Source organism: Anolis sagrei, chromosome 2 (assembly GCF_037176765.1).
Source record: "Anolis sagrei isolate rAnoSag1 chromosome 2, rAnoSag1.mat, whole genome shotgun sequence".
Taxonomy (NCBI): Eukaryota; Metazoa; Chordata; class Lepidosauria; order Squamata; family Dactyloidae; genus Anolis; species Anolis sagrei.
Window position 1 is genome coordinate 229,617,903 of NC_090022.1, and position 17,109 is coordinate 229,635,011.

The 17,109-nt window shown below is 38.9% G+C and overlaps 1 protein-coding gene across 2 annotated transcripts in view; it reads right to left on the reverse strand.

Annotated features, from left to right (window-relative positions):
- Nucleotides 1-16,818, reverse strand: part of TUT7 (terminal uridylyl transferase 7) — a 39,690-nt gene extending 22,872 nt beyond the window's left edge. Inside the window, exons 1-8 of one of the 2 annotated variants that reach the window (XM_060762089.2) lie at nucleotides 16,551-16,818; nucleotides 10,586-11,101; nucleotides 9,044-9,222; nucleotides 6,852-6,968; nucleotides 5,239-5,416; nucleotides 4,580-4,668; nucleotides 3,878-3,929; nucleotides 2,782-2,851 (exon numbers count right to left, since the gene is read on the reverse strand). In XM_060762089.2, coding sequence (XP_060618072.2) covers nucleotides 2,782-2,851; nucleotides 3,878-3,929; nucleotides 4,580-4,668; nucleotides 5,239-5,416; nucleotides 6,852-6,968; nucleotides 9,044-9,222; nucleotides 10,586-11,081 — 1,181 coding nt within the window. In that variant the 5' untranslated portion in view covers nucleotides 11,082-11,101; nucleotides 16,551-16,818. Of the gene's footprint in view, nucleotides 1-2,781; nucleotides 2,852-3,877; nucleotides 3,930-4,579; nucleotides 4,669-5,238; nucleotides 5,417-6,851; nucleotides 6,969-9,043; nucleotides 9,223-10,585; nucleotides 11,102-11,989; nucleotides 12,077-16,550 lie in introns of those variants that run through there. The other variant, XM_067464453.1, reaches the window with a different exon arrangement.
- Between the last annotated feature and the right edge of the window lie 291 nt (nucleotides 16,819-17,109).

The following is a 17,109-nucleotide window of genomic DNA, read 5'->3' on the forward strand; positions in this document are numbered from 1 at the left end:
ATTGTGAACCACCCCGAGTCCCCTTTGAGGTTAAGAAGGGTGGTATACAAATACCACAAATAAATACAAAATCAATAATATCCATATACTGGTTAATTGTTATTTTATTACCTTATACAAACTAATTTACTTTAGCGCTCAGAAACTCCAGCTGGTCCAGAGGTCAGCAGCTAGATTATTAACAGGAGCTTCGTATAGGGAGAGAACAAGTCCAATGTTATGGCAGCTCCACTGGCTTCCAATTTGCTACTGGGCGAAATTTAAAGTGCTGGTTGTTACCTTTAAAGTCCTTAATGGTTTGGGTCCAGACTACCTGACAAACCGCCTCTCCTCATATAAACCTGCCCAGACACTGTGGTAGTCAGGGAGGCCTTCCTCTCAATCCTACCCCTGTCTCAAACCCAGCTAGTGGGGACGAGAGAGAGGGCCTTCTCAGTTGTCGCCCCACTGCCTCTGGAACTCTCTCCCGAAAGAAATTAGAATGGTGCCTACACTGTCCTCCTTCAGACTATTGAAAACTTATTTATGCTCCCAGACATATGAAGAGCTGAAGATCTGAAAATCTGGTTTACTAAATAATGACTGCTTTACTAGAAATGGCTTTTATTCTGGATATGGCTTTTAACTTTGGGTATGGCTTTTAACCCCATTTTATTGTTTTACTGTTGTTTGTGTAATGTGTTTTATGGACTTTTACGATTATTTATTTTATGACCGAATGTTTATTGTCTATTTGATTTTTATATTATTTCATGTTGTAAGATGCCCTGAGCCCCCACGAAGAGATGGGGCGGGATATAAATAAAGTCTTACTAATTGAATGATTGACTTTAAAATTTACTTTTATTTTAAATACCATTTACAAACATCTACAAACCCTAATAAGGCAACATATATGGTAGTAAAACAACAATTATAATATACAAATTTAATCCATATACAAATTTATTTGTATATGGATTAAGATGCATATACAACTTAATTGCATATTATGATTAAAATCCTCATTTAACTTCAAAGCAAAATAAATCAGTAGGGCATTTCTTTTTTAAAAAATAACTGATTAAATTAAATGCATTGCTAATGCCTCTGTTAAACCTACAGCAGTCATACACTTATGAAGGCACAGCACCGATAACATCCCATAACTATTACTAGTTAGCAATTATTAAGTACTATCACTACTATCACTAGGTCTCTGACAGATAAATAATATTCTGAAAGAAGTCCTGAAACTCCTTTACTGTGGTAAATCAAAATGTTTAGTTTATGCGAAGTCCTTTAAAAAATATATGGTGAATTGTTATTTTTAAAGTAACACAAGACACACCTCGTAGCTATGTAGTAGATACAGTCTAAGAAAGGGCTATAAATATATAGAAAAATATACTTTTCCTGCCTGAATACTAAAGTTACCCAAGATATTCCTGATCATTCCTGCGGTAGAAACCCACTAACATTACTGAGAATTACATTCCAGTGAATTCTGTGAGATTTAATCCTAATAAGGCAATGTAGAGAAGTATGTTGTCTTAATATACTAATATCTGGTGCAAGTTATACTGCTAATTTACTTGAGTTTAGATCTGTGGGTACAAATGGGAGGTGGACAATTTCCCTCCCATGTCCGCTAAACCCTTTCGCAACCTGCTCTGAAAAATTATGTGGAGCAGATTTTCAGTGACAGAAAGGAGTAAGGGGGAGAGGAAACCAAAAATCCCAGTCCCACTGCATTAGGATGAACTGGACTAATTTCAATATTCGTGCACAGGGTGAAGAGCATCTGGTTATTTAGATGTTGCTAGGCTACATCCCTCGTGACTGCTCATCCAATTAGACTAATGGGAGTTGTAGTCCAGCAATAGTTTGAGGGACCCTAGTTTCCCATGTTAGTGAGATGGAAATATCCACATGTTCATAGATTTCACCATCTGTAGCTTGGAATATTTTAAAAATCCAAAAAGCAAACCTTCATTTTGCTACTTGATATAAAAAGGACAGCATTTTACTATGCCATTATATATAACAGGACTTGAACATCCACAGATTTCGGTATCCGTAGGGATCCTGGAACCAAACTCCAGCGGATATCAAGGGTTTCACTATACTGTAACTTTAAAAATACTTAAACAACATAAAGCCTACTGAATACAAAGCAACTTACTTGTGCAGTTTGGGAGCACAAGTACAGAAGTAAAAAAATATTACAGAACTGAAGTTAAACTGGAAAAAGCAAACCAAAATGATCATTAGACTGAAAAAAATACCCCTACAAGGAAATGTTATGAATTTGAGAATTTTTAGTTTTAGATGTCAGCAATGGGAGGGAGATCTGATAAAGTGTAAAAAAAAGTATGCATAAGATGAAGAAAGTGGAAATGTTTCTTTCCCTGACGACTGAATTCACCTACTGAATTCACTATTGCAAGAGGTAAGAATGGCAACTAATTTGGGTAGCTTTAAAAGGGGGCAAAAAAGGTAGGTAAAGCCTATAATTCAGTACTAGTCATGCTGGGTATATTCCACTAACCCTCCACCCCTACCAGAGACAGCCTGCCTCTGAATGTACAACAGTATCTGAGGAACATTAATAGTATTGTCCTCATGACCAGTTTGAGGGCTCTCTAGGGAAATCTATTAGTCATTGACCAAGCTGGGTGATTGCTGAGAACCATTTACTTTCTTTCTTTAAGTTACTTTTTCAGAAACTAGCCTAAGTGTGGGCAGGTGTAATTTACATGGCTATGCACTGTCAGAACACACAAATTTGCTGACTAAAACCTTTGCTTTTCTTTGCACACCACCACAGGCACTCTAGCATGGAAATCTGCATCAACATCAATAAAAGATTCTAGGGAGGAAAAGAGAAAGCCACATTAATCATAGTATTGAAGTCATACAAAACATCTCTCACACAGAGAAATTGAATGAAAACCTTTCACTATGATGATGATGCTTTTAATAAAGGCACACAGGTCTGTTCTTTTCATGTAATTATGGAAGTGTCATTTGACACTATCATGTGTAGTTCTCTCATGAAATATTTTTGCTACAAGCTGGTTACATAAGCAAACATTTCCCCACATTCAGAGAACACTGATCAAAATGATCAAAGGTTTGAAGCCAAACCATACAAGGAACAGCTTAGAGGGCTAGGTATGTTTAGCTTCAATACTGTATTTGAAATTATTTTACATTGAGGAGGGGGCAAGCTTGTTTGCTGTTTCTCTCAAGGCCAGGACATGGAGCAATAGATTTAAATTGCAGGAGAAGAGATTCTACTTAAACATTAGGAAGAACTTCCTGATGGTAACAGCTGTTAGGCAATGAAATACGCTGCCTCTGTGTGTGATGGAGTCTCCTACTCTGGTAATTAAGCTGAGTCTGGATAGCTATCTGCCAGGAATGCTTGGATTGTGTGTTCCTGCATAGCAGGGGGTTGGACTGTATGGCCCTTGTGATCTCTTCCAACTCTGGGATTCTATGGATCTCTTCCCACACCCCCACACCCCAAAAAAGGGAGGAGAGGAAATTTTTTTGCCAACTTTCCTCTATCCCTGAAGCCTTCTGTGCTCCTGAAAATTTCCTTTTGAGAGTAGAGAAAATCTTCTAGAATAGTGTATGAGCTTGTGCTACAGGAGAAGAGATGAACTGGTAAAAAGTATTCTCCTGGTCCTTTCAAATAAGCAGGTAGTCTTCATTGGATCCAGGTTATTTCCATTATTCAGATGAGCCTATCTTATCACAGAATGGAAACTCTCTACCTATATTCAGAAGACAATGCATACCTTCTGGCCCCTTACCACCCACACCTGTTTTTTTTTTTTTTTTGCATTGTTCCATTTTTGTGTGAGTGACAAGAATAAATATGTCTTACCACTATTCTTCAGGCTCTCTTGTACAAGTAAGAGAACATCTGGCTGGGACATCTATGAAAGATAGCAGAACAAACATCCCATGTCATTTGGCTGGTCTACGCTGCAGTATAGTAGATATGATTTCATCTTAGTCAGTAAATTGGCATCACTTAGGAGGACAGTGAAATCCTCACTGCGGTCAGTAAATTAAAAATGTGTATTTTATTCAATTCCCCTGGGCTTACCCATAATGGTGATACTGAGTTGTTGCTCTCAGTGTATTGATTTTTTTGGGGGGAGAAGTCAGGAATTTTTCCAAAAGTAATTCGATGCATAGTTGTCACTCTTTTTAAAAATCTCAATGCATTAATATTAATCTCATTTAATTAACATTTTAGACAAGGTACATTTCAGTTAAGATTTTAAAAACACTTTTTGTACAAGATTTTTTATTAACCATTTTAAAATGCTAAATCTCATTAAAATGATTGTTCACATCAGCTGTAACTTAACGGAACTTTTGTACAAGGTGCATTAACTCTTCTTTGCTGTTTCAAATTTAGGGGAAAAAATAACTTTCCTGAAGCTGCATTCCTAAGGATGGAGGTTCTTATACTTCTATTCCAACTGGTATAAACCATCTAAAGATAGAACATGGAACAAAACCCTATTTAGAAACCACTGTATTCAATATATTTTTTAAAGAAAAAGGTCATACTTACACTGGCAGGAAACTGAATGTCGAGATTTACATCTGAATTTTTGAAACCAAATCTGCTTCTTGAAGAACCATATAGTCTTAGAGAACACTCTGCAGTAAAGAAAAAAGGGCAATCTTAACTTAAACTGCAAAAGGGGAGATCCTGTGTCCTCTGTATCACTAGAGTCTTACCCATCCATAGGAATTAGAATAAGTTCTACTCCCAAGATCCCTTAGTGATTAGTCTACATTTCATAAATACTATGAAGGACATAAACAGTGGATCATGATTTTGTGTCCCTCAAACGCTGCTGCTGGAAATAGTGACCTTCTTCAAGCCCTCACTAATAACTTGTTTTACTCGAACAAGTTTTTGGTTCTTCTCTGGAAGATTATACTTTTCCAAAAGGTTATGATTTTCAAATGGCTGTGAATGCCATTTTCTTTCAAAAGGGTGTGGAGATTCTGATTTTCCAAAAGGTTATGATGGTTAAAAGGCCATGCCTTTCCAGAAGCTGCTTTTTTTCGAATGTTAGACTGGCTTCTTCTTTAGTAGTTCAACCACTTTACTGCTTCAAAATCATACACTGAAACTGAGACACAGTAAAAAATACTAACTGAAACATAACTAAAGACTATTTAAATAGATCCCCATAGAAGGTCCTCACAACTAATAATTACCTGGTAATTTCTTATGCAATACATTTTCCATGGTAGCTTTAATTCCAAGCCTTTGTTCCAAATCTTCATTATTTAACCCAAACTCTTGCACTACTTTTTCAATGGCAATCCCAATAGCCTCAATTTGTAAAAGTGTTGGTGGAGGTAGCGCTGTCAGAAGTTGTTGTTCTTGTTTTTCCTTTGGAAGTAAACAGGCAACAAAATCTTAGTTCATGGGGAGACACTCTGCTATGTATGTCATTTATATATAACATTCTTATAATCCTTCATATTGTACAAAGGCAAACCGTGTGACCCTTTAACTAGCTAAAACCCAGTGGGCAACTGTCAGAGGTTCAGGAATTAGAAATGCTGCCCATCACATTTTAGAGGGTGTCACTCCCTTGCCCTCTTAAAAGGCCACTTGCACGACCAAAGGCAGGGCTGGCAAATTATTGCTGCAGAAGCAGGTGCAACAGTGGACACAGTCGTTCAAGGTTTCCAGGAGGACAAATGTAGCCCCTTCGTCTTTTATAGCTGCCCAGCCTTGTTGTAAGAGATGTGGGCAACAAGTTTTTTTTTATTCCTTCCCTCTAATCTGTTTTACGCTCAGAAGGGGTCAAATGGAAGTGATTTTTCCTGGGCAAAACACATAACACTATTGCCATACTAAAGTTCTTAGAAGCTTTCAGTACTGTGGTGGTCATTTAGAGGTCAAGTTTTTGAGGAAAAAAACTTTGGTATTGGGGGGATACAAATATAGAGTCCTTGAGGGAAAATGGCCTTGGAGAGCCACACTCTGGCCATATGAGTTAAAGTATCACCTGTGCATAGCAATCAATATTTAATTACAGAACATACTGTAAAAAAGAAAGTAAAAGTAAAATTACATACAATTTATGTCTACTGCTGCTAGTAATACTGTCACACCAACATATATGGCAGCAACATATATTAGCTCTTTACCTCAGGAAGAAAATATAAAATTCAATATAAGGTGGAAAGGAAACAAAGCACAAAATTATAATAATCAAATATGCAGATCAAACCTTGAAGAAGGCCTTCAAAGAAGGTCAAAACAGTGAAAGAATGCCTAAGGCCTCATTTAGAGATTATATTAAATCACTGATTTCCTATCTATTTCTAAATCCAGTAGAATCTCATTGGATCTATGTATTTCTTTCTTCAAGGCCTTCCATTTTCTTTTATTGTTTTTTCTCTTTCCACTCTCATACCAGAATATGTTTGTCCTCATAATCTTCACTCTCTTCAAGCATAACTAGTCAAAGCTGGCAAAAGGAAACTCAGCTCCCTTTCCCCTTTGCTGCACTATATTTTTTGAAAGGCATTACACCTGATGAATTGATAGGTCTTTAACTCGTTAGACTAGACTACTGCCCAATCTGTGTTATAGGGCATACCATGATCTCAGTACAAGGTTAAGAAATATAACAGCAGACTTTTGGGTAACAGTTAAAGGCTTGAAAGTGGAAGCAACACAAAACCCTGGCCTAGAACATAGAAATGTGGAGGAGATAATGCTGAGCCTTTAAATTCAGTTTAGGAAGCTGCTACTGATCAGCTGCTATGTTGTGGCATGTGATAACCTGAGTTTTGGCTTGCCATTCACTCACCTTTATGTTTTTCTTGTGTCTTTTTTCTTTTATATGCTTATGAGCAAATGCCACCGACTCAATCAAAGCATCACATAATCTGCAGGTATATTTGGCTGTTGGGTAGCTCCGTGGTCGCTAAGAAGGCAATATATGAAAATCATTGTTTCATAACTTTTTAAAATGAAAGTCACCAGGACTCACTGACAATCCATGTACCTAACAAGTTATCTAGAATTATTTAAAAAGGATTCTGAGTTGATGGATCAATCCGTCCTATAGGAATGCCCTCTCAAGATAATTTAGTGACCAAAACTGGTTAGGAAACACCTGGGGTGGAATGGGGGTTCCAATCTGTGGATTTAACATGCAGTATATCTCATAGTATCCCCTCTAATAGCAAAGGAATGGGACCAAAATAGTGGCACCTGTGCATAGCAATCAATATTTAATTACAAGATTAACAACAAGAAAACGGTCAGTTTATTCAGAAAAAACCTTGAAATCTGTGGAATTACCAAAAAAAATCTTTTAAAAACATAAGAGAAAATTTCTTCCTGCCAGAATAAAATCTGTTGACCAAACATCTCAGAGGATATAAGTAGCCATGTAATACTGAACATCACCTTGAAAAGCAAATCAGAAAATCAAAGAGGAAAAGTGAATTAGTATTTTGTTGCTAATCACTCTTCTATATTAAACACAAACCTAAATGGTGACATGGTTATTAGTTTCCTAGTAAAAGAGGGCTAATACCAAAATTGGAAGAAGTTTCTGTGCAGCTGGATAATTATCTAGAGATGCAAAAATCTGAAAGTTAAAAAATAAAATAAAATAAAATAAAGACCATCCTCTCACAAAAGGGGCAGGGGATTCCAATGAGGACTGAACACGTTGTGGCCCGGACAGAGAAAGGAAAGACAGATCAATACATCTTTCTTAACAAGAAAGAAAGAATTCTTTATTTGACCATGTGTTACAGCACCTGGCTAAAGCTGAGCAATGCAGTGTTTCTGTTCACACAGTACAATAAGCCAGGAATTTGGGGGGGGGGGGGGGGAACCCCAATCTACTGCTAATGAGAAGTAAAGCTGATAACCCGCATTGCAAACAGCACTGCTTTATCATAATTTCCATACTCAGGAGGATTCAGCACTCTGGTTTGTCCCACCCCTGATAAATAAGATAAAGAACTGTGCTTAATTCAGGATTATTTCACTGCCTTGTCACAGAAGATATAAGCCAGATACTGAGTTTTGTTGGGACTAGTCTAAAGAAACCAATTTGGCTTGTTGTAGAAACAAGGATTGGCAAGAAAGCTTCGGCTGAGACATGTTTTCCCCATTCTTTCAGGAGTGAATTTCCCTTCTGAGGGGGAGATTTCTCTCACTTCCTATTGTCTCACCCTCATTCTTAACTATGAGTTGTTTGTAAGTTGGATGTTTGTAACGAGTTCTGCCTGTACTTGATTTCTTTCTCCAATTTGCAACGCAAATTACTAACCTGCACATTTGTTCACAACAAGACAGAATTTTTTAGCTAGCTATGAGGGGTCTTATATCAATTATATCAATACAGCTTATATCAGTTATATCAATACAGCTGTTCAGGTGCTATCTTGTTTTACTGAGTTGCTGGCTTAGTATACTATCACTACAAATAAAGCAGCCTTGACTCAACAGCCCTTAGCCCTATTAGTTGTTTTCATCACACAGAACAATGTTTCTCAACCTGATACTCTCCAATATGCTTAGATGGCACCACATTAGGAAAGGATAACATAAAACAGTGAGAGATAGTGTAGTAAAGGTATGTCAGGTATGTCACACATCAACAACCACAAGAATAATGGCAACTAGCTGAGCAAAATACTCAGCTGAGTGATTTGCTCATTAGATTTTCTCTTTTAAAAACTTCACTTTTAACTTGGAACATCTATTTTGTTGTACCTATGCAACTTCCAACAAGGCAACTGTTTGTAGATAATGATCCAAAAACTATTATTGCTGGTGATAACAAGAAATGCTATCTTCAATTTGTAAATATGTAAAAATGACATTCTGATACTAAAACATTCTGTTATGCTGTCCCAAATGCTTATTTTTTTTTGTTTCACTTCTCCCTTACTAAGATCTTCCTAAGCAGATGTTTTTACTTGATATTCACATATTCAACCATAAAGTAAAAATAATAACTATTACACAAATAACTACCTTTCTCAGCCTGTAAATATAGTCACGCTTAAGTCGCTCTTCAGCCTGCTGCAGTCCTAGTAATTCTTTTGCAGTTAGTACAGACTCATCTATAACTGGCCCATCCATTTCTTCATCCTGATCATTCTCTTCTTTTCTCATTCTTCTTGGTCTCCTTGGCTTCCTACGCTTCTTCATTTCTTTTTAACAGATATCAGAAAAGAGTACATGTCACAAATTAACTATTATGAGGTCACTGCATTAATACAACTTAACTAAACAAAATTCAGGAAACCTGAGTGATTATGTGCCGACATTCTCAAAGGAATCTAAAGCTGTGGTATAAAAATCCTGGAGTAACAAAGTTTCTTCCCAAACATAAATTTCTTACTGGACCCAGTTGAACTTACAGGACCCACTCTAGAAAATGTGCAGAGGGATGCAAAATTTGTAGTTTGTCAGTTTTTATCTCCCTAAACTTGTTTGGAACCTTTTCAAAAATGTGGAAGGAACTGATAACAACACAGTTACATTAAGATAATTGAAAAGCTAACAGAAGCAAGGCAGTGAGGAAAGCACTTAGTTATGGGCATGGGGTTTTGCTTTGATATGATAGAAAAGCATTTCTCTCCTTTTAACACACCAAGTATCTGTACTTTATTATCTTTAATTCTGATTATTCGAACTGCCATAATACATTCAAATTACTACCTTTAAGCCTGTAAGTCTTAACCTTCACCCCTCCAAGAGAAAATTGCATTATGGAGTAAGATGTTATTACATTAATTTAGCTTATTGAAAGAAGCTAAAGAAATCTGAAAAACATTCTTCTACTTAAAAGAAGTCTGTCCTCCATAGCGTTCCCAGTACAAGGGTATGTTTGAGCTGGTTAGAAGGATGGTTGCAGAGAGAACTACAAACATGTCAGATGCCAATTTACTCCATGTTGTATTTAGGACACACCTCCAAAAAGTCCTGTTCTGCCAACTCACTGTGGCATGACAATGATCCTGGGTTCCTAATGGCTAGCAGACAGTAATCTCTGGCAGGTTCTACCATGACAGCAAGGCTTTGGCTATGACTCACAAGATGGACTATGTGCTTGTTTTCTGAGGATTGGCCTAGCTTAGTATGAAGATGTACTAGACGATGGATCATAGCAACTAGGAATTAATAGTTATTTGCCTTGCTACAATGTCTATATGTACTAATGAAATCAGGGATCTTCAAAGTATTTAAGATACTTAGAACACAATTCACAAAATACTTCCTTCTACTGAAGTGACCAGAGGCTGTGCTACCATCTTCCTCCTGCATATTTCTAGTTATGCAAGACATGCCCTATTAGACTTTCCCCACATAGTTCTCATACTGGCATCTGTATTTTTAATTGTGTTCTATAAGGGTATGGATATTCAAATCTGTGATTCTTAAACACTGAAGTTTTTTATAAATTAGAATCTTTTTCCAATTTTCCTACCCGGTGTATGCATAATATAAAATATATTGTTGAAACTGAGAAAATGGTCTAAAAATAACTAGTTAGAATTAAGATTCAATTACCCAAATTTCCTTTCCTATCTGACACATCTTCACTTGTTGGGTCTCTCTGCAGCTGTCGTCTTCCATTTCTGCTTCCTAGGCTCTCACATTCATGAGACGGTTCCTTCCGTGACCTGATAACCATAGGAATTCGGACTGTAGATTTGTACTCTCTCCAATTGTCTGCATTTGTGTGATGGTTCTCGGATGCCCACTTCTTGATTTGGTCTTTTGAGGCATCAGTCATCCTTGCCCCTTGATTGTAAACAATATTTTTAGAAGAAATTGGAGTACTCAATGCACCATGTGCTCCTTTTCTGGGACTTGTTCCATAGTGACCCAGGGCACCCTTTCTCTTCTCAAGTCCTATGTCTGACTTGTTGCTGTATCCATTTCCATAATCATCAGCTAAATGGTAATCATGACGTACAGCACGCTTCTGGAATTCTTCCTCATTTAAAACTCCCCGGTCTTTATTACGTCTAGTAAAGCATGGTTTTGCAGCATCTCCCATCATATTAGCTATTCACTCTTTCTCTGTGAAATCAGGAGAAGAAAGAAGTTTTAAAATACAATCAAGATGGCACCATGAGAGGGTAGTGCTAAGCATAGGCATGAGTGATTTAGGATTATACTGCTGCTAAGAATGTTTTCTGAGATGCCTTAGGTAGTAAGAGTACTAGAAAAAACACCAAAAATCTTTACTCCTTCTGGACAGCGTAAAATAGATATTGTAACATAGTGATGGTTTAGTAACATAAGAACATTACCAAGATAGAATAGGGTTTGTCTCAAATATTCTGACCATTACATAGTAGAAATAGGAATGAAATAATTTTCAAAGAATACTACTACCTATAAGAGCTTATTTGAAGGGTGTAAATATACACAACTATCATTCCAATAATTATTCAGAACACATGCAACACCCAATGGAAACACTAAAGTCCAAATACTAACAGAGTAAAGGTGTTGTTCACATGGAAGCAACACTTTGCATTTAAAATTATAGGTCTTGCTTCTTAGACTTGAATCTTATATTAGCAGACATATTTGTAGGGAACAGAAGTAGCATCAGTTTTAAACCCCTAAAGTGTAAGACTACTTATACGATTGAATAAGATTTACTTACCACATTCAGCCTGGCAAACTAGAAAAGGTGGGAATGAAGGGATCCAGCATCATCTCTGAAATTCTGTGCCTTATTATATCTCATGAGATTTCCTGGATATCAGTCCATTTCTTCAGAAGCACACTTCAAAAATGGATTGACATTCACAAAAGCTTAGGCTAAAAAAACCCTAGTTAGTCTCAAAGATGCTGCTGGATTCCTTTTCAATATTATGCTGAAACAGAGTACCATGACTATTTATTTGATATTTCACCTGACGAGACTACAGAAATGAGCCTGTAACTATACAATACCTTTAGAGCATGGATTCAGTGGCACTCTGAAAGAGAATGAAGTGGAAGCGAAAGCAGACTGCTACCAAACAAAAGCATGACTCAACCACTGCACCCAATTGTGAAAGACTTCTATTTAAAACCTAGTCCATTCATTTAACTCTTAAGAGACCAAAGGGACACTATACAAAGAATCACTCTGCATACAATATGCACGTAAATATTTACAAATACTGATATAACCTATCATATCTTTCCAAAGCATAGGACATCTCCTATTAGTCCTAGCTAACAGAATAGTTAAATCCAAACTATTTAGTAAGCATCCGCTTGGGAAAAACTGATTTGGGGGGGGGGGGGGAGAGCTGAGGTAACACTGAGGTTATTGTCTTATAAAATGAAGAACTCAGTCAAATAGGAACAAGAGTAAATCCCACTGGGAAAAGACTCACAGCAGAGAGCATTTATTACTAATACTTATACCCACATTCTTTCTTCCTGCAAGTTTTGAAAAGGTGTTTTAACAGCCAAAAGCCGTCATTCTGAAAATGTACAAGGACATAAAGCCTTGTGCAACAGATAAATATATATATCATTGTGCTTGTGACGAATTATAGTATGAGCGCCTAAGTGAAACCATTGACTTAATATCCATGGTTTCACTTGCCCACTTATGCCAACGAATATTCCCCATGGTTCCAGTTACCAACATGTGTTTCTTGGAATATATTCCCCACAGATATAAGGGGAATTCTATAATATCTTTATATCATCTGGCAAAATTATGATCCACAGGGGCCAGGTAATGTGCCAAGCCAAAAATATATCTCAGAATAACCGGTTATTTAGTAATGGCGGGTTAATGAACAAATTCTGCTTTCATAGTTGCTTTCAACAGAGATCGTTAATAATACAAGCTGTTCCCATAGGATGCTGCTCTTATTTACTTCTGTAGTCTTTGGCCGCCATGTTAACAGATACCCCAGAAAGATGATCATTTACAATGAAGTCACGTGAAGACATCCACAGACCATTTGCAATATTTTTGTTAATAAAAGTAATCTTGTCTGTTGTGAACTCTAATATGCTGAAAAAATATGAAGTGCTTCTGCGATCTCAAATCCATACAGTGGGCTATATTCCTGTCTCACCCTCACCCTGAATTCAGGAAGGGGAAAAAGAGCCTCACAAAGGACAGTTTATGACTTATGGGACTTGCACATTAACAGAGCATATGTCGCTTAAAGGTTTTTCATGAAACGGAATCCACAAACTCTATTTATAAGACCATTGGTCAGCAAAATGCTTCTCAGACTATCTGATGCGGGATCCTGGAAATTTGCCCCACCTCACTCCACCCCAATGTGCCAAGGATTGGTATCATATTTGTGGCGATTATCTACATTCTTCCCAGGAAACTTACCAGGGACTGACAACCAATGCCTCAGGGACTAGCACAAATTTTCTGAATAACACTGGTTGAAGGAACATCACCAGTCACACATGTTCCACAACGTATATAAATATAGCCTTAAGAGCACAAATTCAACTTTATTAATCAAGAGCTTTTTTTGTTTTGTTTTCTGTCTCGTACATGAACATTAATACTGGGTAGAAACAAGATAAAGATCATGGCCTAAATCCAGCACTCAGCACCAGTGGGCAAATGAAGCGTTTTATATGTTCCACTGTTTCAATGTGTCTGTTGTAGTTGGAAGTAATAATAGGACTTGAGGGGTTTTTTAGTCTAATGTACAAGTAGCTCTTCACACAGATATGGAACACCTCATTAGAAAGAGAGAAAAGAGATGGGTAAACATAAAAACATAAAAAAAACAACAACAACAACAATCTGGTGTCACATTTTAAGTTGTGTATTTTGATTTGTATTGATTAGTTTACTTTATATTACATCATCATCTTTGTTGCATTTCACCTGGATAATGTGCTGTACAACTGTATTCATTTAATATTTTATTATTCCCATTATTATTATTATACACACCAACGCAGTGCAGTGGCGTAACTGTGGTAATACAACTCTGGTGCCCAGAGTTCAACTCTCTGCCAAGCCACAGAAATCCACTGGGTGGCCTTGGAAAAGTCATACTCTCTCGGCCTCAAAGAAAGGCAAGGGCAACCCCTTCCTAAACCAATCTTGCCAAGAAAACCCTGTCACCATAAGGCAGAAATGACTTGAAGGCACACAACAATGTATTGTCGAAGGCTTTAATGGCCGGAATCACTGGGCTGTTGTAGGTTTTTGGCCATGGTCTAGAGGCATTCTCTCCTGACGTTTCGCTTGCATCTATGGCAAGCATCCTCAGAGGTAGTGAGGTCTGTTGAAAGGAGGAAACCATGAAAATGAACAAAGTCTGTATTACCAGTATTAAACAAACTCTAAAATTACAACAGCACAACAACAGAGAGGAAACAAACAAGGACATCTAATCACCTCTCAACAAAAGTTTGCTCCAGGAACTGTCAGGCTATTATATGCTAATCAAGGTGGTCAGTTGAAACATTCACACCTAGCTTCAGCAGACAGGAGTCCTTTGTCTCACCCTGGTCATTCCACAGATATATAAACCCTTTTTCCTAGTCCCAACAGACCTCACTACCTCTGAGGATGCTTGCCATAGATGCAGGCGAAACGTCAGGAGAGAATGCCTCTAGCCCAAAAAAAACCTACAACAACCCAGCACACAACAATGCCCTTGCAGGCCTTGCTGCATTTGGTTGTTTTGTACAGCACCATGTACATTGCTGGTGCTCAATACATACATGACAATAAGGCCAGTAATGTATGATAAGTTGAACATCCTTTATCCGAAATTAAAAAATCACCCAAAATTGTCCACATTGAGTGACTGAGGCCCCATCTACACTGACTATTTCATGCAGTTTCAAACTGCTATTGAAGAAAGTGGTCTCAAAGTGTAGATGATTACACAGGAAACCCTGGAACTAGTTTGAGGCCCGGATGGTGATTACACAAACCACAAAAGCACATTAAGGTCTTTCTTCCAAACACTTTTGTGAGAGTTTGTTGTCTGGCCATCAGTTTGAAATTAGTTTCAAGGGGTCCCTACAGATGGGGGCTGTGTATCAGGAGTCCACATATCTGAAACACTCCAAAACCCAAGATTCTCCAAGGTTCAAACTACACAAACTTTGCTTCAGGCACAAAGTTGTTTTTTTTAAATGTACAAAGTGACTTTCAGGCTATGTACTTAAGACATATACAAAACATAAAATTAATGTGTCCGGACTTGGATCCCATCTCCAAGAGATCTCATTATGCATATGCAAACATTCCAATTTTCCAAAATGTGAGAAAATCCCCAAGCATTTTGAATAAGGGATATACAACCTGTGTAAAGGGTAAGATGAGAAGGAGGATGCCACAGCCATCCCTGTGTGTGTTGTTGTTGTGGTGGTGTGTTGTGTTATATTGTTGTGTGTGTTGATATGGTGTGTGTTGTTGTGGTATGTTGTTGTGTGTGTTGTGATGATGTATGTTGATGTGTTTGGTGGTATGTGTATGTTGTGGTGGTGGGTGTTGTGGTATGTTGTGATGGTGTCTTGTTGTGGATGTTGTGTGTGTTGTGACGGGGTATGCTGTTGTGGTTGGTGTTATGTGTGTGTTATGGTGGTTGGTGTTGTGGTACGTTGTTGTGATGGTGTGTTGTTGTGGTTGGTGTTGTGTGTGTTGTGGTGGTTGGTGTTGTGGTATGTTGTTGTGATGGTGTGCTGTTGTGGTTGGTGTTGTGTGTATGTTGTTGTGGTGGTTGGTGTTGTGGTATGTTGTTGTGATGGTGTGTTGTAGTAGTTGATGTTATGTGTGTGTTATTGTTGTGGTTGATACTGCGGTATGTTGTTATGATGGTGTGTTGTGACGATGTGTTGTTGTGGTATGTTGTTGTGATGGTGTGTTGTTGTGGTTGGTGTTATGTGTGTGTTGTTGTGGTGGTTGGTGTTGTGGTATGTTGTTGTGATGGTGTGTTGTAGTAGTTGATGTTATGTGTGTGTTATTGTTGTGGTTGATATTGCGGTATGTTGTTATGATGGTGTGTTGTGACGATGTGTTGTTGTGGTATGTTGTTGTGTGTGTTGTTGCAATGGTGTATGCTGTTGTGGTTGGTGTTATGTGTGTGTTGTGGTATGTTGTTGTGATGGTGTGTTGTTGTGGTTGGTGTTATGTGTGTGGTGTTGTGTGGTATGTTGTGTGGTTGGTGTTATGTGTGTTTTGTTGTGGTGGTTGGTGTTGTGGTATGTTGTTGTGATGGTGTGTTGTGGTGATGGGTGTTGTGATGGTGTGTTGTTGTGGTTGGTGTTATGTGTGTGTTATTGTGGTGTTGTGTCTGTGGTGGTGTGTTATTGTGTGGGCCTCCCTTTCCTCCTGAACAGAGCCCACAATGGAGGCGGCTCTCCCTCAGGCCCGAAGCCCCCCTCCTCCCGCAAGCCCGACCGCGGGGAGAACTCTCCCCTTCTCTGGAGGACACACAACCGGGGTGGGGGGGGGGGGCAGGGAGGCGCCAGCCAATGAGCAAGAAGAGGAGACAGGCGAGCCAGAACTCACTCCGTAACCGCTTTAACCGCCCTTCCTTCCGCCTCGCGCCGCTTTCGTGGCCTCCTCCGCTGGCTCCGTCACACACGGTCGGCCCGCTATTGGCCTCGCTCCATGGTGCCAGCAGGCGCCCGCAACGTCGCGTAAAACCCTCCGAGTTCGGCGGCGTTGTTGTTGTTATCGTCGGTCCCCTTCTTTCTTTTCTCCCCCTTCCTCTCTTCCTTCCTTCCTTCCTTCCTTCCTCCCTCTCTCCAGCTCCTCCTTTCCCCGCCTCTTCCACAGCCCTGCTCTCGTCGCGCCGCCTTCGCTCCATCCGGCACATTGTGCTTACGTCACGAGTGCCGGGCGCCATGACACTAGAGGCAAAGCCCTCCCAGAGCGCATGCTCCGTTCCTCTTACTCTGGTTCTGACCTCGGCCAGGAGGTCGCCATGACGCCAGGGACGAAAGAGTCCTCGAGCGCATGCCCAGTTGTTATCTTTCGCGTCTTGGCTTCTGCCAAGGGCGCCATGACACTATAGGCAAAGCTATTCTCCCCCTCTGGTCCTGGCTTCTAGCCGGGCGACGCCATG